General features: G+C 33.0%; 1 protein-coding gene across 1 annotated transcript in view; it reads left to right on the top strand.

The window, feature by feature from the left end:
* Positions 1-4299: 4299 nt before the first annotated feature.
* Positions 4300-24957, top strand: part of LOC114333907 (keratin-associated protein 16-1-like) — a 38241-nt gene continuing 17583 nt past the window's right edge. Inside the window, exons 1-2 of the mRNA XM_050659421.1 lie at positions 4300-4790; positions 14013-14173. Of these exons, the coding sequence (XP_050515378.1) occupies positions 4411-4790; positions 14013-14173 (541 nt within the window). The 5' untranslated portion in view covers positions 4300-4410. The remainder of the gene's footprint in view (positions 4791-14012; positions 14174-24957) is intronic.

Consider the following 24957-nt stretch of genomic DNA (forward strand, 5'->3'; position numbering starts at 1 on the left):
AACTAAGTACAAGGTGCTATCTTCAAAGAGCTCTAGCTCCCTTAGGAAGCATTTTCGGACTAGTACTCTGGATTAATTAGCAAAATACAGGGAAAAGTTATTTACCAGCAATTTTATTGCTGCAATCGAATCTAATGATTGTATATATTAATAATATAGGTATGCAAAGTACGCAGATGGTGTGTTTTTTTTTTTATAAATAAAATGGCGCCCAAAAAACGTGTTTTTTTCAATTTTTGCTCTATAACTCCAAAGATTTTAACTTTACACCAAAAATACCCAAATAAAAATTCACCGTAATTAAATTATGCATAGAGACGTGTTTTTGCCGATTCACTTCGACGAAAATTTTCCCCGAAAAATTTGGGTTTTTCCAACAAAATATTTAATTTTCAACTGAAATTTTAGATAAGTAATTGTTTATCAATAAATAAATAACTTGGTGATATAAAAGATCCTTTCGTGTAGATAATAATTCCAGAAGCCCATCGAAATTAAATAAACAGTTTAGCAACAATTGAATTGTTAATTAAAAATTTACGGTCGCTATAATAACCACTGTACCTATCTAATGTACTTTACATAATGGAAATTGGACTATTAAAGCTGCCTCAGGAATATTTTAAAATTATAAACAATTTTTTGGCTTATAAACAATTAGAATTTCTCGGGAAATATTCAATTAAATTAAATCATGAACACGCTATTAGGAAAAAAGCGGCAGGATGCTTCTTTTAAAGAAAAAACTTTTAATTGTGATAAGTGGTTCCTGAGATACAACCGGTCAAAGTTGACCGGCATTTACGGCAAAGATACAAACAATAGGATCATAATTTTAGAATCATCACCTTTTTAGTTTTGTCCTCTTTCTCTTTCTGAAATTTTAGTTGAAAATTAAAGATTTTGTTGGAAAAACCTGTATTTTCCGGGGAAAATTTTCGTCGAAGTAAATCGGAAAATACACGTGTATATGGAGAATATAATTACGGTGAATTTTTATTTAAGTGTTTTTGGTGTTAAGTTAAAATCTTTGGAGTTATAGAGCAAACATTGAAAAAAGACGATTTTCGGGCGCCATTTTGTTTATAAAAAAAGTAGCACACTATCTGCGGACCTATATTATTAATATATACAATCATAAGATTCTATTCCAGCAATAAAATTGCTGGTAAATAACTTTTTCCAAAAATGGCCTATTCTCTGATAATCTGCCCAGACTATTAGGTGAATTGGCTTTAATTGTCTTAAAATTATCTGAGGAATCTCCGGTCCTCGCTTGTTAGGAGAAATTCTGAACACCCTGTATATAATATCATAAAAAGATCTTAGGGAAGCATTATCAAATCATGTGTTGTATTATGTAAGTCCAGTCCAATTTTCTGAACCTGCACCGATTTGCACCAAAAATTTGGCTATAGGTGCTACCTACTTACCCTCAATTTCAAAGTTGATCCTGTGCCGTGGGGTGCTTTTACCTCGAGAGGAATGTCACTCTTTCTCGGGGGTAAAAAACAATAACACCGAGAATGAACACATTAACCAATTTTAAGTAACTTTTGTGCTACACATTTTTCTGAAAGTAAATACTTTTAGACATTCGCAAGTGAAAATTTCAATTCTTTAACAAAAAAAAAAACACTTTTTCAAACGGTTATTTGCGAAAAAGTATTTATTTTATCAAAAAATTATTGTTATAAAAATTATTATAATACAATTTTAACGTATGGCTCCGAAGTGTGGCAAACGACAAAAAAATCCGAAAATAAGCTGCTTACTACTGAAATGGATTTTTTTAGAAGATCTGCCAGAATATCGAGATGGGACCATGTTCGAAATGAACAGATCAGAGAAAAAGTAGGTAAGCAGAAAACAATAGTGGACGAGGTACAACGAAACCAACTTACTTGGTATGGACACGTCCAACGAATGGGAGATGAAAGATTACCAAAAATTACAATGAGATGGATACCGCCAGAAAAACGGAAAAGAGGCAGGCCACCGACCTCCTGGAAACAAGGAATTACAAAAGCCATGTCAGAAAGAAATCTTCAAGGAAATGACTGGCTAGATCGACGGGCTTGGCGATTGGGTACCGGAAGGCGTAGAACGCTATAGAACCGGTTATATACAGTGCTAGTCAAAAGTCCGTACCCCCCCTCTTATCTTTTGAACGGTTATACTTATAATAGTGAAATTTGGATAAAGGAAATGAACGGACGGAGGCTTTTTAACTAGCCATGACAGGTGACGTAAAAGTGACAGATGACTTTACAGCGCCACTGTGACAGATAATTTTAAATGGTACCCTATGGTAAGCGACATCTCGTTTGATAGGTATTGAAAATACCCATTCAGCTATACTAATTTTGTTTCAGTTTAAGCTCATTTGGATGAATAAATGGAATAATATATAATTGTAGTATCGCATTTAATTAATAAAAATTCAAACCTCCGCCTATGGTTGCTTGTCAAAATTGTTGACGTTGACGTAAAAACTACTAGAGAACTGAAAAATGTCAACTTTTTTGGCAAAATAACATGGGCGGACATTTGAATTTTTGATAATTAAATGCGAAACTACAAAGTTATATTTATTTCATTTATTCACCAAAATCAAAATCAACTTAAACCCAAAAAATTAGTATGACTGAATAGGTATTTTCAATACCTTTCAAATGAGGTGTCACTTGCCATAAGGTCCCATTTAAAATTATCTGTCACAGTGGCGCTGTAAAGTCATCTGTCACTATTACGTCACCTGTCGTAACTAGTTAAGAAGCGTACGTCCGTTTATTTCCTCGCTCCAAATTTCACTATTATATGTATAACCGTTCAAAAGATACAAGGGGGGGTACGGACTTTTGACTAGCACTGTATATATATTGTTATAAAAATATAGCCTATAAAAGACAATACATAAGTTGGTGGCTTTATACTGTCTGTAGACCTAATACAAGCCGAGAAATAGGTGGTTGAAAGTCGGTTCCTCTTCGTTAAATGCCAAAATCGAAAGTTTCAACATAAAATATGAAGAAACCAATACATTTTTCGTGAAAAACTCCTAGAAACTTTGTAGTACAGGCGAAGTAGAACCTAAATCTAAATTTTTGTGTAAATCGGAGATATTAAATTATTATAAGTTCCTAGAGAACAGTTTTGAAGATATTTTTTTGACCTTAGCTACATAGGGGTGGTTTTGGGATCGAATATGTTCAATAAATTGTAAATTATGCCTCTTAATGTGAACTGACTTCCATTGAACTTATTTATAGATAATTTCAACTCATTACACACTTAAATCTATAATTTTAATTTTGTTCGATTAGGGATAGTTTTCACCTCCTAAAACGTCAAAAACAGGAAAGTGGACATCTTATAGCGGTCTTATTAATCCACCAAAAATATAAAGATATCATCATAACCCTGGTGTAGAGTACACGTTAAAGCGAAATACCAATCAGTACGAAGACGAAAAATGAACCCCAAAATTTTATCCTTAATCTGTTTTGCGTTCAGTTGGTCTTTACGTTAGTTATTTGTGTGTCTTGTACTTTAATTTATTTTTAAGATGTTCTTCATCATATGATGTTCTGATTATTGAAATCTTTCGCTGACTGTTCTCCCTTTACAATTTTGTATACTATGTTTTTGCATCTCTACCGTTGGTTCATTTGCTTTCTTTCCATATACTAATGTGTTCAGGTTATCCCATTCCTCCTCAATGTTTAATCTGTTGTTTCTTATGTACCTATGATATTTGTCCTTGTTCCCTTCCTTCTTTCGAGTATTGTAGTAGAAATCAGTTTCTCTCTCTAATTTTGCTGGATTCTAATTCTATATAAATCTTAATTTCTATCATAGCTCTAGTATATCTTTATTTCCATTTATTTTCAGGTTTATTTTATTAGTTATATTCGTTACTTTGTTCTATAGAAGTTCGGTATTTTCGTTCTTTTTTCCTTCTATTCCATGAATTGTTCTTAAAAAAAGTACACGCATAAACACAAGCACAAATTTTGTGATTTTTTTCAAATGTTATATTTTGCCCATAACTCAATGTGTATTATAATTTATATCAATACAAATCAAGATATTAATGAAATGAGGCTTTATCATAAAAGAAAAAATATTAGGATCTGTTTATAAGAAGGAAGACAAGACATTTTAGGAAAATTTTAGGAGGAAGCAAGACAAGTATTTGATACACTATAAATATAGCCAGTAGTATGAATAGGCTAGTAATCCATAATGTAGACTAACTACATTTTTTATCAAGTATCCCAATATAATGTCGTTATAATTGTCAAATTTTTTGTCAAAAATTTAATTCCAAATTACCTTCAACAAATTTAAGTGTTTCTTTTCATTTCTAAATTTTCGTTTGCGAAATTATTCTACATCACATCAAAAATGGCATGCGGATATAACTCAAAATCAAAAAACAGAAAATCATTATTGGATGATCTGAAAGCTCTAGTTTGCAAATTAGACGGTTGTTCTCCCTCATGTGCACCGTGTGGTCCATGTGGACCGTGCGGTCCGTGTGTACCTAGTCCAGCGTGTTGTCCAGGAACTTGCCCACCAGCGACGCAAGCAGTGCCTGTTGGTTGTTGCGGACCGGTATGTATCCCGCCTGCCTGTGTTCCTCCAGTACTACCAATCTGCACTCCAGTTCCACCTGCTAATGTGCCTCTGTGTAACCCTAACCAAGGGCCTCAACCTTGTGTACCATGCAATCCTCCTCAGATGATGGTTGCTTATAGAATGCCTAAGTGTATACCTTGTACCAGGTAAATTTTTATTAAAACTAATATTTTACAAATATCAATACAAATATCATTCAGTATTTTCTAAAATATTTGTATTAGACTTGCAATCTGGAATGGCCATTCAAACACCTTTGAAACTAGTCTGGTATTTCTTATTATTTTTTTTGCAAATGGTGCCTTATAATGGCATAGTATAGTGGAAAATATTTTATAGAGGAGAGCCACCAAATTTGAGACACTTTTTTTGAAAAACAAATATAAAACAGAATATTCAAAAGTTTTTAAAACACTTATTTCGAAAACTTAAATTTAATGTTTCTACAACACAACAAAAAATAAAAAAAGCGAATAAGATATATACAGTATGTCCCTGTAAGTTGTATCCATATGGAAAACTTTTTTATTATTAATTTTACGGGAAAAGTTATTCTTCATAAAACGCTCTGCATGGTCCAAAACCTAAGATTTAACCACCAAATATAATTTTTTTTTTGAATATTATACGAAGTATGTCAAAAAGTTTGAATTTCACTCAAGAGTAAAGTAGCTTTATTCTTCACAATATTGAAAATTGCTATTATGAAAAGTTGTTTGGAATTAAAAACTATATTCTAATATGCAACTACATCCTTCTAATTAAAAAAAATTTTTTTGAAAAATTATGGACAACTAACATTATTTTCAGTTATTTCAATTCTGATACTTAACTCTTTTATTATTAATTTTACGAAAAAAGTGATTCTTAATAAAAAGTTCTGGATGGTCTAAAACCTAAAATACAACTATCTTATATCAAATTTTATCAATTTTTTACGAGGTATGTCAAAAAAGATAAATTTAGATCAAAAGTAAAGTACCTTTATAGTTCAGAATATTTCAATTAAAAGGATGTAATTACATACTGAAACATAGTTTTTAATTCTAAATAACTTTTCATAATGACAATTTTCGATATTGTGAAAAATAAACGTATTTTACTCTTGAGCGAAATTCATATTTTTTGACATACCTCGTATAAAATTGATCAAATTTGACATAAGATGGTTGTATTTTAGGTTTTAGACCAGACAGAACTTTTTATTAAGAACCACTTTTTTTCGTAAAATTAATAATAAAAGAGTTAAGTATCTGAATTGAAATAACTGAAAATAATATCCAAAATTTTTGAAAAAAAAATTTTTTCTATTAGAAGGATGTAATTGCATACTAGAATATAGTTTTTAATTCCAAAGAACTTTTCATATTAGCAATTTTCAATATTGTGAAAAATAAAGCTACTTTACTCTTGAGTGAAATTCAAACTTTTTGACATACCTCGTGTAATATTCAAAAAATTTGATATTTGATGGTTAAATTTTAGGTTTTGGACCAAGCAGAGCTTTTTATGAAAAATAACTTTTTTTTTAAATTAATAATAAAAAAGTTTTCCATATCGATACAACTTACAGGGACATACTGTATATTTTTGCAAAAAATACATTTAATTTCTTTGCGACATTTAATATTAAAAATAAAAGGTCGCCTAATTTGGGATAGCCAGGTATCCAAATTTGAGACAGGTACCCCAATTTGAGATACTATTCAAAAAAGCCCTTTCCTTCGCAGAAAAGGCAAATAAATGTGCTGGACTTTATTTCTCCACAGTCTTCATGTGCCCACCTGCCACATTGGCAACACTTTGCCCATCATTCTCCATATTTATCGTCGGAAAATTTTCCGATGCAAAATAGACATTCTGCGTCGTTTTCTCCACTTTCGTCGGACGATGAATCAGCTAATGGAAAGTCTTCGCTGCTATCTGGAACTCGAAGAAACTTTCCGTTTCCTTCTTGATATTTTGCCTTTTGATGTGGAAGGTTGACCTACGTCTTCGTGTACTGCTATTTCTTCTTCGGACGTTGCTGTTTTTTCTGATCTAACACTTTTTGTTGAATTGTTTTTTTCTGCAGCTAATACACAATCCAAGTTTAGCTGAGGTACTAGTTTTTTTGCTTTTTTCTTCTGCAAACTTTGCTCTAATTCTCCTTTGTAGGGTGTTAGAGTAATTACTGAAGCCTTTTCTGATCTAGCATGTGGCTTTTTAGTGGTGTCTTTGTATGTAGGGATCGGGCAGAAGTCTTTCGGAGACAGAAGTTGTTGATGAGGTAGTGGTGGACTAGGAGTTCTATGTTCTCGCATTGGATGATTTGGTTGTTCATGGTTTGGTTCTATTATTTGTTCGTCCCTTTCGTTTTGTGTTTCCAAGTGCTCTTGAATTCCAAATTTAAAGTCCCTAAAATATGGCGACAAATAGGGACCAGTCCAGTTTTTCGGAAACCATTGCAAGATATTTCCATCGTCGCAGCTTTGTTATACGCTTTACAAAAAATACTGGCAATGGCATAAGGCGACACAACACTCAACTGATTTTCTCTAAGCCAGTTTTCTATTTCTTTTGCGTAGTAAGTTTTCAGCGGTGCCATAAAAGCAACATCCAACGGTTGCATTTTATGTGTAGAGTGTAGAATGTTGTGGGAGGCCAATAATCGTCACATGATTCTGTTTGGCCAAATCTATTAGAGCAACGTTTCTCGTATGAGAATAGTGGCCATCAAGGACGAGAGGAACAGGGTCTGCAGCTGAAGGTTTAGTGAATTTTATGAAGTGTTGTAGCCATCTAGTGAAAATATCGGCCTGTACCCAACCTGACACATGGCATTCTGCGACTGCTCCAGTGGGAGCTCCTAGCATCAACTCTGTTTTAATATTTTTTCTAGGGAAGATTAATAATGTTGGTACGAAAACTCCTGCAGCATTCATACATGTAATAACAGTAATCAGCTTGCCCTTTTCTGCTGAAGTAAGTGACGAAACCTGCTTCTTCCCTCTCATAGAAATGACTTTGCTATGTTTGTGCTGAACAATAGGGAACTTGCATAAATTTTTAAATTTGAAAAAAATGTTATAAATCACAACACAACATAATTTAAAACATGTATCAAAGATGAAAAAGTTTTATTTGTCTTTCGTTTGGCCCCTAAAGACGACTAAAAATTCAAATTAAAACAGGTGGTCCAAAACGCTTCGTGACGTCACTTGGTTTTACATTTACATTTTTCCAATAAAGTAAACAGAATTTTAAATTAGACGTTATAAACGTCAGTAGAAAATACATTTATGTGACGTTACAAGTGTTTTTGATCGTTTGAACTATTCACATAAAAATTCGTACTTTTACAAAATGGTTTTATTTTCAATAGTAAACCTTCGTTCCTTTCCTTCAAAAACAGTATAAAACTACAATTTTAACAAACTGGTATATATTATTACAATGACATACGATAAATGTCATTAGAATATAAATATTTTTGACTTATTCCACGACGATGAGTTTGCCAAATACCCAAGTAGGTGGAGGCCAATAAACTAAAGAAGGAGAAGAAGAATATACCTAAATATAAGGCTGTGTCTAGGTATACGTTACCGTGTACGCAAATAAAAAAGTTAGAGTGTCAGTGATTTCTTATTTTTTATTTGTTTAGTGTTTGTTTTTAAATTAACTACGGAGTGTGGACAATTATTTAGTTCTTTTAATGAGTTTAAGAGCATTTTAAAACAGTACGAAAAAGATAAGAGACTATAAATTATTATATATTTTTTTAGTTATAAATGAAATAGTATGTATTACCGTAAAAGATTAAAATAAAAAGAAGACCTAAAGCTTTCACAATAATAATTAACTTGTTCTGAAGCTATTATCCTTGTGGCATTTTTGTAATCAAATATTCTAAATGGGAACTAAGCCACAATTTAACCAAAAAATTATTTTATTAACGTTTCGACGTCTAAATCGGTCGTCGTTGTCAAAATACAAAATATTATTAAATTAAACAAAAATGGTGTTGCCTAGTAAAAAATTTTTCTAATAATTTATCTAATCTGACTAATTTTTGTATTTTGACAATGACATCCGATTTGGACGTCGAAACGTTAATAAAATCATTTTTTTAGTTAAATTGTGGCTTATTTCCCATTTAGAATAGTTGATTATAATAATTAACTTACGTATAAAAATTATTTTAGCAATATTTTGTACGTGTCATATATCAACTAAATACATATATTTATTTTGCTAACCTAAATATATACTTTTATATATACATTGATTTATTACAATTAAGTTTGGAACATCTAAATAGTTCTGCTTCCCTTCCCTTAACAAGTATTTTTCTATTAAACAAACACTAAACATATCAAAATAGCATGTACCAAAATATACAGTCACTGCGCACGTTAAATAATGAAGTCACTGGCTTGATCAAGTTTAATTCGCGTGTACCTAACTTTTTTATTTGCGTACACGTTAGAGTGTACCTAGACACAGCGAAATATAACCATAATAATAACTAATGTAAAACTATGTGACGTCACGGGTCGTATGAACTATTTTATACCGCTGAAGACTTTAAATATGTATTTCTAAGTTATTACGAGTTTTTGAAGCGTGAAATTTTGGGAAATCTCATTTTTAAACAAAACTGAATATTATTATGTAACAAAAAAAAATGTGCAAGTTCCCTATTGTAATACCTGTTTCGTCTACATTGAATATACGTTGTGCAGGGTTAGTAAGCTTAAGATATTCTGGTTCATACAGGTCAAAGAACTTGGATACATTTTCCTGAGTAAACGATTTTACTCGAGCAGATGACATTCCCTGAGGAGTACGCATTGAGAGCGTCTCAATGCGTATTGAGTTTCGTATTGCAAGTTGAAATGCCAGTCGTTTTATATCACGCGCTCTTAGACCGAAATAACGTTGCTCCATAGTTAGGGCATACTCAACCAACTCATTTTCTAATTCCAAAAGAAGAATAGGTCGGCGGCCAATTGATATCCGGACGAGTTCTTCTGGAGTCTTGTCTGATTTCACATATTGTTCTATTTGTGGCCTTCAAATAGCCCATCTCTCTACTTCTTACTGTATTTACAGCCCGTATCATATCATTTGCATTCCATTTTTTATTTTTTTTGGCGGTATCTACAAACAAAAAAATACATAAAAATAAAAATTTTGGTCCTAATTTGAGATACTTCCAAATTTGGAACCTACAAGTGTCTCAAATTGGGATTTTTCCGTTAAAAATAAACCGAATTTTTATTGATTATGTATGCCACACAATTACCGTTTAATTTGCATAAAATGTATTAACTAATATTAAACTACCAAAAAAAAACAACTGGAGTAAATGTAATCATCTTACCTTGATGTATTGTATGTTTTTATAAATTCTGAAAAACTTTGTGTATCGTGTAAATCAAATTAACGTCGACAAAACAACAACGGTCACTTCTAAGCGCCAACTAAAAGCAGATCTACCACTAACTTCACAGAATGATCAGTTTTCAATATTTTCACTAGATGTCAACCCATCGTACACAAATATACGACGGTGTCTCAAATTAGGCGCCTGCCTCAAATTTGGTGCCTTTCAGCTACGCTACATTTACATGTGAAATTTCTGTGTGGTTTTTTTTTCTGAAAAATTGCTTTAGCAGAGTCAATTAACCAGTTTTGTGTGGTTACAGAATTCAAAGATAACTTCTATTTTGTATATGGTGTCTGCCGAGGCAGGTTTAAAACTACGGTAATATGTAATCAAGTTTCCTGAACGTACATTCCGCCCAGTTCCCGAATTAGCCCCTTCTTCTTCCTCATCTATATTTCCATCCATCCTCTTCACATACATCCTCGCTCGCCCTTTACACGATTGGTATCACCGCTCCAATAACATACAAAGCCTCATTTGAAGCCGTCCTGTAGGCGCTAGAAACCTTGAAGAAGCCTTGACGAAGCCTTTAACAGCTTGGCGTACTTTATACTACACGGTTGCCGCGTAGATCGCCATAGACTGGAAAACTCCATTTAACACCCTTCTTTTGGTATTACCTGAGCCTCCAATGTATGACAATAGCTGTACCAATACCTCCAGACTTCGGTTGGCCTTCTCCATCATGTTGTGGACGTGTACTCTGAACCTGAAATTTGATCGAGGCTGTCTGTCCGTCCGACCGCTAATATAACTACTCCGTCAGTATACCAGGTAGAATGACAAATTAGGTATAAAATGAAAGCTTATAATCCAATGATGGTAACTAAGGTGAGAAATTTGACCTAGACTGTCTGTCCGGTCCATCTATCCGTCCGACCGCGAATATAACTCCTCCGTTATTATACCAAATAGAATGACAAATGAGGTGTCGAATGAAAGCATATAATCCAAGGATAGCACAATACATCAATCAACGTTACTATGGTCTAAAGATATAAGAAAAAAAAAAAGAAATTGACAATCTATCGAACCTTGGTAGAGCCTATTATGACTTATGGAACAGAAGTTTGGCAGATCAGGAAAAAAATAGAACAGGATTAAAAGTATTAGAAATGGATCATCTAAGAAGAGCGTGTGGTATTTCCAAAAAATATCACATCAGAAATGAAGATATTAGAAGGAGAACAAATACTGCATGTTTCAGTATAGATACAATTGAAACGAGACAACTAGTGTGGTATGGTCACATAAAACGAATGAATGAATATAGATGGACAAAAAAGCTTTAAATTACATACCACAACAAAGAAGAAGAAGGGGAAGGCTTTCAGTTGCCTGGGAAGAAAATATACGGCACATAATGAGAGATAGAGCCACCAAAGAAGACGAATGGATGGACAGAGAACGATGGCGGTAGAGGTTGTAGGAACCTCGCTTATAGATAGATAGATGGATAGGCTTTGAACCTCAGTCCTTCCAACAGCCAGATTCCCAGGTACTTAATAGATTTAACTGGTGCAACCTCCACTCCTGTCAATATAAAACGAAGACAGGATTTGTACCTGCTCTCCTTGAGAGCTACTACCTAAGTTTTCTGAGATGCTAGCTGTAGATCGTTCTCTCTTATCCACCTACTATACTACGATGCAGGGTTGTGTTAGCTGCATTAGCATTGTGCTCTGTGACTGGCCGACAATAATAATAAAAATTCATTATAGGTCTGGACCTCGCATACCAAAAAAAAGTTGATTAATAGCAAGCTAAAGGCCATCGGTACATAATTATTCGAAAATATTTTACGGCTATCCCAACCTTTTCTGTCTTTACAGGGCAAATTACGTGTAGTAAAATTCACACTGGTATGGATATGTAAACATTACTAGAATGTCATTCTACTTGAAAATGTCATCATTAGTTTAAAGAGATGGCTTTTGAATGTTCTTGGATAACTGTTATTTGTATAATTGCAGATTATTAATTCAGTTAATAAATGTGATTATTTCATTCATATGAGATTCTGACCAATAGAAAGCTACAGAAATCTGAATTAAATCGATAATTTTTTATAATCTCCCGTCGTTAAGTATATTACGTCAGATGCCCTTCGCTGCTACGAAAAAATACATTCAGTGACATTAATGACAATTAATGTTTTAAAAATTATAAAAGTGATGACTTTCAATCGTCAAATATTTATAAATCTGTGTGTTTAATGGTACTTACATAAATAAATTACAATAAAATTTTGGTTTTGAACAGTTTTATTCATGAAATAATCGCAACAAATTGCACTCGACCTCTGAAATTAATATAGAATTTTTGCTCTCGTGACACTTTGACATAATTTCACTCGCCTTCGGCTCGTGAAATTAAAACTGTCAAAGTGTCACTCGGGAAAAATTCAATAATTTCAGAGCTCTTGTGCAATTACTACTGATAATTTTTTCACTAACTATGTATTCAGTGATTGTAATAATTTATATGTACAACAAAAACTAATACTCAATCGAGAAAAGAGGAAAAGTGTTAAAAGTAATTTTTTAATAATATATTGTTACTATGGAACGCTTACAATTTTGAACATCTTCAACAATAAAATACTTGAATCACAGAATATATTATCCTGATGTATTCTCTGCTTGGATCTTCCACAAATAATACACAATAAAAATAAATTTTTATTAAGTTCACGTCTTAAATCAACCCTTTATCAAATACACTGCATATCAATATTATTTAATCAAGAACTCAAAATATTCCCGATGCCATGTCAAATATTTAAAATTGCCACTGATTGTCACTGTCTGATTGACAATATGCTGACAAAGATTCTATTCGACTGAGTGCGTTGTAAGACAAAGATAGATTTGGAAAATATTACCACGGACATTGTGTTCATTTTTTTTTTTGAATCCAGAAAAAACCAATAAATATTTTTGAAAAATTTAAAAGCAGAATGAAAGACTAAATTATTACCGAGGGCCGAAAGTCCCTTAGAATAAATATAAAAAGTTTATTTTGAATGAGGTATTTGAAATTAAAGATCACACTAAATTTTCTCTTAGTTTTTCACCCCTGTAACTTATTAAAATAAACGTTATAGAAGTTCTCAGGGACTTTCGGCCCTCGCTAATAACGTAATCTTTCATTCTGCGTTTAAATTTTTCAAAAATACTTATTAGTTTTCTCAGGATTCGAAAAAAATGAATCCCCATTTGAATAGCATTGCAGCCGAAAATACGTAGCCATCCCCTTAACGGTGTCTAGTCGGACAAACATTGATGTATGGGAAACCTGAAACAGGTTAAAAATTTTGTAGACTACGAAAACGTCCCATGTATTTTGTCGGAGAGAACTTCCAATTGATTTGTTACCCTTTTAATAAAACTCTAATGCAAAAATCACACTGCTATTTTTCACCAACATAATTCCTGTCATTTGACATGTTCTACGTATCGGATGTATTGAAATGTCCAGTTGGTGATAAATACCAGCCTGATTTTTGCATGAGAGTTTAATGAAAGGGTAACAAATCAATTGGAAGTTCTATCCGACAAAATACATGGGACGTTTTCGTAGTCTGACATTCCAAATTTTTAACCTGTTCCACAATTAACAATTCCCCTGTTCCAGTGTTCCCATACATCAAAGTTTATCTTACTAGACACCGTTAAGCTATTAACAAATTTTCAGCTTGGTATCAACTTTAATCAACTTTTTTGGTACGCGGGATCCAGGCCTATTATAATTAAGTTCTAAATAATGTGTAAACATATAAATGCTTATATGTATTAAAAAGTACAATATAGCAAGCATTGAACTCTGGCTAGCGGTGTTTAAAATTGTTTAACGGTCTTATAGATTCAGCTATGCTATAACAAGGACTCTTTTTATTTTTGCCTAATGTATATAATATAGGTATTTATTTTAGGTCAAAATCCCGGGAACTTCGTGCTAGTATTCTGTATATTGGTTGCGACTGTGAAAGAAAAAATGGACTTCAAGATGATTGTCCCAGAGTGGAGTGTCAAGGAGCTCCATGCTGTGTTAATTGTCCTGAGCCCAGATGCGGACCTAGTGCTTTTGCTAACGGTAACTACCTAACACGATTAAGAATTTAGTAAAAGCTAAGATTAGACCAGGACGTTTAGAACCAAAAATACCGGAATAAATCGATTTTCAAATACAGCACCTTCTTCTTGTTGTGCTTTCTCCTTTAGTGGAGGTTAACGACTACACTGGCAAATCTGTCTCTGTCCAATACGGCTCTAAACAAATATGTTGAATCAAGGCCGGTCCAGTCTCTGATATTTCTAAGCCATGAAATCTGGCGCCTACCGGGACCCCGTTTTCCTTCAATCTTACCCTGGATGATCAGTTGCGCAAGGCGGTAGTTTTCGTTTCTCATTATGTATCCCAGGTAGCTAACTTTTCTGACTTTACTGATTTTTAGCAGTTCCCTATCTCTACCCATTCTCCTCAGAACATCTTCGTTGGTGGTGTGGGTTGTCCAAGGTATTTTCAAGATTCTTATATAAAGCCAGAATTCAAAGGCTTCTAACTTGTTCATCAGTGTTGTGTTGAGTGTCCAGGCCTCCGTTCCATACAAAAGTATTGACCACACATAGCAATGCAGAAAACGACATCTAAGGCTGATACTAATGCTACTGTTACAAAATAAGATTTTCATTTTGATAAACCCCTGTAGGGCTATCTCTATTCTCGCCCTTACTTTTTGTTTATAATCAAGTTGATTGTTGAACCAGCACCTATCCACTTGAAACCTTTTGCATTGTGTTCAGAATGACGTCAGGAATAAATCTACAATAGAAAACTGGGTGAACTTTACAGTGCATAAAATTCACCCAAAAGGGCATAAACATGTCAAAATCAGTACATTAAGGGCCAGATTTTGTTACTCGCAGGTTTTTGGGGTCGCTGAACATGAATACGTCATCAGAACTGATTCCGGGAGCACACAGGGTTACTGCTAAGGTACATTATCAGGATAATTGAGACGTTTCGTTACCAAATTGATGCAAACAGATTTTATGGGGTTTTTTGTGACAGCCGAACATAGATACGCCATCAGAACCGACCCCCCAGAGCACCTGGTCCTCAGGGTAATAGCTAAAGTATGACATCTTCTGGAGTTTCGAAAGTTACTTTATCTGCATCAATTGCAATCAAGTGTCGGAAAGTCTCGAAATTTCAGAATATGACGCTAGCAGCAGTTATCCTGGGCACTAGCTGTTCCGAGGTCGGTTTTGATGTCATATTCGTATTTAGCAATCCCAAAAATCGCCGTGTAATCCATTTACATAAATTTAGTGCCGAAAACCATTAAACTTCCAGAAGATGAAGTACCTTAGCAAGTGATCCACCTTTGGCACTAGGTGCTTCGGGGGTCAATTCTCTTGACGTAATAGTGTTTAGCGGTCCCAAAAAACCCCGGGTAATCTCTCGACACTTCTCGAATCTCCAGACTCGGTCCCGATAGCGTATTCATGTTTAGTAACCTCAAAAACTCCCGAGTAACAAAATCTGCCTTTAATATACCGATTTTGACAAGTTTATGCACTTTTGAATGCATTTTATGCACTGTAAATGCATTTATGCATTTTTTCCCATTTCCCTATTGTAGAGTTTTTCCTGACGTCATCCAGACACAATGTTAATAGTTGCAAGTCGATAGGTGCTGCATTTACAAATCGATTTATTTTTCCTAGATCTTCTAGATGGTCTTAGATCTTCTATTTCTGTGTTTTAGGCATATTATTTGTTTTTCTTCAATGTTGCATCTCATGCTGTTGGCAAATTATCATTCCATCTCTAGCTAGAACAACCTTCTCTCGTTTCTTGCTCCATAACTATTCTGTTTTTTTTTCTGGAATACCAAATGAAACAGCGCGTAGAAGTGAATACAACAATAGCAATATCTAAAACTTCTTTCGATAAATTTAGTAACTACCTGCTCCTGCGTGAATTTCCTTTCAAGTAGGAAAAGAAAACTAAAGGAACAATGTTCGAATCTGGGCTTAAATGCTACAATACGACCCTTCATGTTTACTGGATGATCTACGTTACAAATGATTACAGAGTTCCTAAGAATAATAATTAACATCAAAGAACTACTAAATACTAAAGTTAAACAACGAAAGATTTCCCACTGAGGTCATTATAGCTTATGGCACCAAGAGAAATAGTATATTATTCAACGAGCATGTAATGATGGCTATTACTCACGATGATGAAGTTTGCGACACGAGCCGTAGGCGAGTGTCGTAATTCATCAGAGTGAGTAATAGCCATTACATGCGAGTAGAATACTATACATTTTCTACGACCTTTTTTTATTTTAATTAGTAAAAAATTTAATTATCAACTACTCGAGATTTAAATTATAATTTAAAAAAATACCTAAATGCTATTTACCCCTAGTACGTGGCTGAATAATTGGTTGCCTACTATTACTAAATTCTTATTTATTGTAAAAATACAACGAGAAATAGTCAATATAAGGTGCGTTCGCGGGTACAGTTGACAAATTGTCGCCGACAATTTCTAACCTCATTTAATATAAATAATATCGTTAATAGATACATAAACAAGGTATATTTACTTTTAATTAATATTAATAACTAATTATTAAATTATAATATTAAAATATACCTTGTACATTTATCTATTAACGATATTAATTATATCATTTTAAAGTGCGCATGCGTTTTGCTGCTAATTTGTCGCCGACTAGTCCTCGACAGGCTCCCGCGAACGCACCTATTAGTTCTATTCGTTTCCGAAAAATTATAAGCTTAAATTTGTACCTACTGTCAGTGAATCTAATAAATAGGAAATGGCTGTTGTCGGTGGACGTATTTCATATATATATATATATATATATATATATATATATATATATATATATATATATATATATATATATATATATATATAGTTATAATGTATATTTACATTTAACTATATATAATATAATAATATATTTATACATAATATGTTATAACATATTTAACACAATATAACTTGAAAAGCAAACACAATATTAGTTATAAATTCCAATTAACATAAACAAAATGCACTAATGTCACTGTCACTAAATTAAATGATAAACGTCAAAATTTTTAGTAAACAAGATATAAACGTAAAAAATATACTGACATTGTTACAGTTAAAATTCCTTTAAAAATTTTTCGAAGTTAATTATTGGTATAAATTACAATAATTATTGTATTAAATAAACAAGTTTAAGTAATTTTATTTGCAGTTTAAATACGATTAATATTAAAAGTGGCATGCGCCACTTAAATCTAACTTCAGCCTGTGAGTAATGACCCGTGAGTAACTTCAGCCCGTGAGTAATGAATTATTACTCACGGGTACAGTAATGGGTGCTATTATCTATGAAAAAATAGCGAATAATGAGCATGTTATTAAACGGTCGTAGAAAAAAGTTCTTATTTTATTAGATGAGTTTCCTTTTCATAAATTTCATATATTTTTATTGCATTTTTCTTTTAAAACCTTCCTCCTTTTTGATTAGTTTTACTAGTTTAACCTCAAGTATTTCGGGGTTTAACTTAAATGTTTGTTGTGTAGAGACGATATTTTTCTACAGTTTGTTGGCCTGTTTTCCTGTTGGTCTAATATATCGTTATTGGTATTTTTGCGACATGTTATGGTATCTCTGTAAGTTTCCTCATATTTTATTAAACAGTGTAGTTAGAGTCTTGTCTAGTTCGGGACATACACCAGGGAAATAAGGCAAAAATATACCATGTTCGGGACACTTGAGCAGCCAGAAAACTAAAGGATTGGGTTCTATGGGTACTATATACCTAATACATTATAAATACAAAAATGCCCGTCACAGTTTGGACGAGAAATTTAGTTATTAACAAATAAGGGTCAAAAAAGGGAATTTTTTCGTTTATATCGCTACAGGTAAAAATCATAAATTTCATATATTTTTATTGCATTTTTCTTTTAAAACCTTCCTCCTTTTTGATTAGTTTTACTAGTTTAACCTCAAGTATTTCGGGGTTTAACTTAAATGTTTGTTGTGTAGAGACGATATTTTTCTACAGTTTGTTGGCCTGTTTTCCTGTTGGCCTAATATATCGTTATTGGTATTTTTGCGACATGTTATGGTATCTCTGTAAGTTTCCTCATATTTTATTAAACAGTGTAGTTAGAGTCTTGTCTAGTTCGGGACATACACCAGGGAAATAAGGCAAAAATATACCATGTTCGGGACACTTGAGCAGCCAGGTTGCAAATGGGTTTTTTGGGTAGGTACTATATACCTAATACATTATAAATACAAAAATGCCCGTCACAGTTTGGACGAGAAATTTAGTTATTAACAAATAAGGGTCAAAAAAGGGAATTTTTTTGTTTATATCGCTACAGGTAAAAATAGTGTAATCAAATATCTTATTTATAATATTTTTCTTTTAGTAGATGAGCCAAGGTTTAAAATAGTGCTTTTTGAATTTTGGTCCGATCATTTGTTGCTTCGGATATTGCACAATAAAACTAAAATTTCGAAAATAAAAAATTTGCTATAACTTTTGTGAAAATGAATTTAAGACTTTCATGTTACATAAAAAGTTGAGTCGAACAGTTCACACAACGCACAAAAAATTTTAAGACGATTCGTCAATTAGTTTAAATTTTATTCAATTTGTTTATCGCAAAGAGCTTTTTTTTGCAATATTATTGTTCAAAAAATAATAATGATATAGCAATTCTGTGAAAACAATATGAAAGAAGAATAGTCATGTTTTCAACGCATTTAATAAAAATCATTCAAAAGTCATTTTTAACACTCAGAAAATATTTTACTAAAATATAGTCATTTTTGGCTTATAAACAATTTGAATAACTTTGTTAATATTGACTGTAGGCTAAAACTGCAATGGGATTTGAAAAACTGGTATTTTTATACAAATTTTCAAAGAAAAACTTTTCGCCTAGATTAATTACGGTCAAAGTTAGCCACTTTTTATATTTAATTGACGGCTACTTTGTTTATAACAATTAAACAACCTAACTTGAGCTATTTTAAAGTTGAAGATATATAGTTTGTGTAAAAGTTTAAGTAAACTTTGAACCTCAAATGAAAGTTAATGAAGTTTTAAAAATGGCGTCCGAACAGAATTAATTCGTGGTCGGTGGAGGGGAATTAATAAAATCCGTGCACTCAAAAAATGAAACTGATTCTGCAAAAATATGCTGCGATTAATATCGCCGGAGCTTGTTGATGGATTTTGATCATAATTTTTTTAATTTGTATGTACTCGTAGTCTTATAGAGTACGTCTTGTACACACATCCCTACCTAACATTACAAAATGTTAGGGGAACTGCCCTTATCATTCAGGGATATGAAAAATAGATTACGACCGATTCTAAGACCTACCGAAATATACATATATAATTTCATAAAAATCGGTCAAGTGGTCTCGGAGGAGTATGGAAACTAACACTGTGACAGGAGAATTTTATAGATGTAAATGTATAGATGGCTATTAACAAATAGGGGTTGGTGATAAAAGAGTGAAAATTAAGGGTTGTATGTATTTTTTAATTCTACATCATATAAAATTAAGTTAGATAATTTTGTCCAAAAAAATAAAAAAAAATGTCAGGGGGCAGCCCCCTTATAACTTATGGGTATAAAAAATAGATTAAAACCTTTTCTCCGTCCTATAGGATATACGTGTAAAATTTCATAAAAATCGGCCAAGCCGTTTCGGGTAGTATGGTAACTAACACTGTTTCAGGAGAAATTGATGTATATAGAAGTAACTGCGAATTAAATAATAAAAGTGGCTAACTTTGAGCCTAATTAACCTAATTAAGTTTTTTCTCAAAATTCGTGTAAAAATTCCAGCTTTTGAAATCCTATTCAAATTGTTTATAAGCCAAAAATGACTGTATTCTACTAAACCTTTTTGGGAGTGATAAAAACGATTTTTAATGATTTTTTTCAACACTTTGAAAATATAACTGTTCTTCTTGCATGTGGTTTCCACACAATTGCTATATTATTATTATTTTCTGAACAATAACATTGCGAAAAACACTCTTTGCGATAAACAAATTGAATAAAATTTAAAATAATTGACGAATCGTCTTAAAATTTTTTGTGCATTATATGGAATGTTTGACTTAACTTTTCGTGCAATATGAAAGTCTTAAGGCCATTTTCGCAAAAGTTATAGCACATTTTTTATTTTTGAAATTGTAGTCTTATATTGCAATTTCCGAAGCAAAAAATGATCGGACAAAAATTCAAAAAGTGCCATTTTAAACCTTGGCTAATATATAATTACCCTATTTTTACCTGTAGCGATTTAAACGAAAAAACTACAATTTTTGAAACTTATTTGTTAATAACTAAGTTTCTCGTCCGAACTGTGACGAGAATTTTTGTATTTATAATGTATTAGGTATAAAGTAGCCAAAAATCCATTTGCAACCTGGCTGCTAAGTGTCCCGACAAAAACCTTATTTCTCTGGACTAACAACATATTTCAGTAAATACTTCTGTAAATAACTCTGCTTACATGAAACTGAGGTACACGTACATGTTTTTCAACAAACCAAAAGGTTTACATTTATACAAAATAAAATAAAAATTTTAAGTCTTCTTAAAAAATACTTCGTTTTAGGTAAGCATTTAGGAAAATCAGTTTGTGGTATGGAAAATCTAGAAAAATACCAATGTTATCCAGCCTTCGTAAGACTTCCACCATGTCAACCATGCGGACCCTGCGCTCCTTGTGGACAATGCTCACCTTGTGGCCCATGCGCACCTTGTGGCCCATGCGCACCTTGTAGTCCATGCGCACCTTGTGGCCCATGCGCACCTTGTGGTCCATGTATACCGCCATTTGCTTGTCCATCTCCGTGTCTACCGTGTCCGTGTTAATTTTGTAATCGTACAAATTCGTAAGTCCACCGTGTCTATCAAATCGAAATTGGTATCTGTAAAGTTGTTTTCGAGAGTTCTTGTTATTCTAGTAAATAAAACTGGTTGTAAATTATCAACAGATAATATTTATTTATTATAGAGACTAGTGATTTTGCCCGTGGGTTTGCGACGGGGTTCCAATCGATTGCCATCAACGGTCACTTTACTCAGTTTTGTCGTGTCTCCCTCCAATTTTTTCTGACCACACCAATTTTTTTTTTAACCCCACCAATTGTTTCTGACACCCTTCAATTTTTTGCTGACTCCCTCCAATTTTTGCTGGCTTCCTCCAATGTTTATGAGTCCCTCCAATTTTTTGACTCCCGAATTTTTTATGAATTTCTCCAATTTTTTATGAGTTCCTCCAATTTTATCGTGTCTCCCTCTAATTTTTCCTGACTCCCTCCTATTTTATCATATCTTCCTGTAACATTTCCTGACTTCCTCATATTTTATCGTGTCTTACTCTGATTTGTCCTTTTCCATTTCACGGGAGTAAACCCACTCACGGGAGTAAATAAACTCACAGGAGCAGGTTCGTTGTACTTTGGACATAGCATGTGTGAAATGCAGATTATATGTAAGAATGAAACAAACATGGAAAATAAAAATTAGTTAAATTATTGATTTATTCATTCGTGGCAACTCATTTAATTTTGGAAAAATCATTTAATTAATTTTGCATACAATTTTACCTATAAAACATTTTTAAAAACCATGAGCTTATGACCATGACCATTAAACCATGAGCTTTAAAAACCATGACCAAAAGCTTGTGTTGCTGTCCCTTTAAAACTTTTATTTAGTATCTTGACGAAAACGGACATTAGTAAAACATATCTAAAAGCACTATTGAACATCTATAAAAGTTCTCAAAGCACGGTAAAAACAGGAAATATTTGCTCAAGGGTATTAACAGAAACGAAAGGTTTGAGACACGGATCCTTTCTTTCCCCTACCCTATTCAAAATATATATCCAAGAAGCACTGCACCAGTAGAGACAAAAATGTGCGGGAATGGGGTTGAAGCTTAACAACCATTATCTGATAAAGCTGTTCTTTGCAGACGGTCAAGTATTGATTGCAAGCTGTGTAGAAGATTATATAGAATATCGATTATAGAGTGCAACAAGGCAGGAAGAGTGTTCAAATTCTGAATTCGATACTTCGGTCCAACAGAGTTACTTTAAAAACTAAAGTGACATCATCATCATCATTCTCTTTGCTTATCCCTATGCGGGGTCGGCTTCCCTAATTGCATTTCTCCACACAATTCTATCTTGGGTCATATCAATGTTAATCCCCTTTACCAACATGTCCTGCCTTATCGTCTCTCCCCAGGTCTTCTTTGGTCTTCCTCTCCTACCCCTTCCAGGAATCTGCACTGCAGCTATTCTTCGTATTGGGTGATTAACGTCTCGACGTTGAACATGACCAAACCATCTTAACCTATGCTCTCTCATTTTGGCATCAATTGGTGCCACACCTAGACTTCCCCTAATATACTCATTTCTAATTTTATCCTTCTTTGTCACTCCACTCATCCATCTAAGCATTCTCATTTCCGCCACATGCATTTGTTTTTCCTCTTTCTTTTTCACTGCCCAACATTCAGTGCCGTGAATCATAGCCGGTCTTATGGCTGTTTTATAGAATTTTCCCTTCAGCTTCATTGGAATTTTTCTGTCACACAACACACCACTCGCTTCTTTCCACTTCATCCATCCAGCCCTAATTCTATTGCATGCATCTCTATCTATTTCTCCATTACTCTGTAATACCGATCCTAGATACTTAAAACTATTGCTTTTCACAATCATTTCACCATCCAAAGATACCATTTTATTTGTAGTAACTCCATCTTTAAATGAACATTCCAAATACTCTGTTTTTGTCATACTAAGTTTTAAACCTTTTTCCTCCAGAGCTTATCTCCACTGTTCCAGTTTTTGTTCTAAGTCTCTTTCACTATTTCCTATTAACACTACTTCATCAGCATACATTAGGCACCATGGAATACTATCCTGTAGTTTCGCTGTTATCTGGTCCAAAACTAATGAGAATAAATAAGGAGTAAGCACCGAGCTTTGGTGCAAGCCTACTTTCACCTGAAATTTATCAGTGTCTCCCACACCTGTCCTAAGACTAGTCGTTACTCCCTCATACACATCTCTCACAATCTTTACATATTCGCCAGGGACTCCTATGCTTTCTCAAGATCAATGAATACCATATGAGGGTTTGTTTCTTTACTCCTGTATTTTTCCACATCAACTGCCTTATAACGAAAATTGCATCTATTGTTGATCTGCCCTGCATAAAGCCAAATTGATTCTCGGATATTTCAGTCTCTTCACGTATCTGTCTATCAATTACTCTCTCCCATATTTTCATGGTGTGGCTAAGTAGTTTTATAGCCTTGTAGTGGAGTCAATGAAGGTGGATATGAGTTATTACCTCAGATTTTGTTGAACCTCCATCGATTTTCATAAAAATTGGTGAGTTGTTAAAGGATACCTCAAGGAACAAAGGTGACATAGTGCCAACTTGCGCTTTTTGCATTTTAGGGGTGAAATACACCCCTTTTTTAAAAATTATTTTTTAGATTTCTGAAAGTGCAGTCACTGTAAGTTTTCACTTCCTATTTTGTTGAACCTTCATCGATTTTCCTGAAAATCGGTAAGTAGTTAGAGGATACCTCAAGCAATAAAAGATATATAGCATCAACTTGCGCTTTTGCATTTTAGGGGTGTAATACACCCCTACTTTTTAAATTGTAAAAAATGCAGATTTCCGCATTATGGCGCAAGTAATCTCGTTTAATTAAGAAAAATAAATATTTTTTTTATATTTATGTGCATGAATTACATTTTTTTTTAATTTTTCAAACCTTATAGCAACCAAAAATCCGAAAATTAACAAGTCGAAAATCACGAAAACCTTATTCTTCTATATTTCTGAAAGTGTAGTCACTGAATGTTTTCACCCACGATTTCTTTGAACCTCAATCGATTTTCATGAAAATTGTTGATTAGTTAGAGGATACTTCAAAAAACAAAAGTGATATGGCACCAAGTTGCGCTTTTTGCATTTTAGGGGTGAAATCCACCTTTTTGTTTTTAATGATAAAAATGCAGAATTCAGCATTCTGGCTCATGCAATCTCGTTTAATTAAGTAAAATAAATATTTTTTTACATTTATGTGCATGATTTATAATTTTTATTAATTTTTTAAACCTTATAGCAACCAAAAATCAGAAAATTAGCAAATCGACAATCACGACAAAAATTAATCTTTTATATTTCCAAAAAGGCAGTCACTGAAGGTTTTCACCCCTGATTTCGTTGAACCTCCATCAATTTTCATGAAAATTGGTAAGTAGTTAGAGGATACCTCAAGAAACAAAAATGATGTGGTACCAACTTGCGCTTTTATCCTGGGGGTGGATGTTACCCCTTCTCATGGGTGAACACTATTTTATTAAAAATAACCCCATAATTAGATAGAGGAGTAAATTCTAAGCAAACTTTCTTTTATCAAGTTTATAAATTTTTTATTTAAATAATATTTCATAATTTAATAAAATATTATTGGTACAGTAAAACCTGACAATAACGGCCACTAAAAATAGAAAACAATTGGCCGTTATAGAAATGTGGCCGCTAATGCTAGGTTTCCTTTTCCACAAATACATAAAATATAATTGAAAACTTATTTATTTTAGTAATTAAAGCAAATCTAATTAAATATAATTCTACAAACAAACGGAACATATTAAAACTAAATTCAATTTACTACAATATAAAACAATATCTATACGAAAAAACAACTACAAGAAAAACAGAATTTTTGTTTGTTTTACATTTTTTTAGATAAA

This window comes from Diabrotica virgifera, chromosome 8 (genome assembly GCF_917563875.1).
Source record: "Diabrotica virgifera virgifera chromosome 8, PGI_DIABVI_V3a".
Taxonomy (NCBI): Eukaryota; Metazoa; Arthropoda; class Insecta; order Coleoptera; family Chrysomelidae; genus Diabrotica; species Diabrotica virgifera.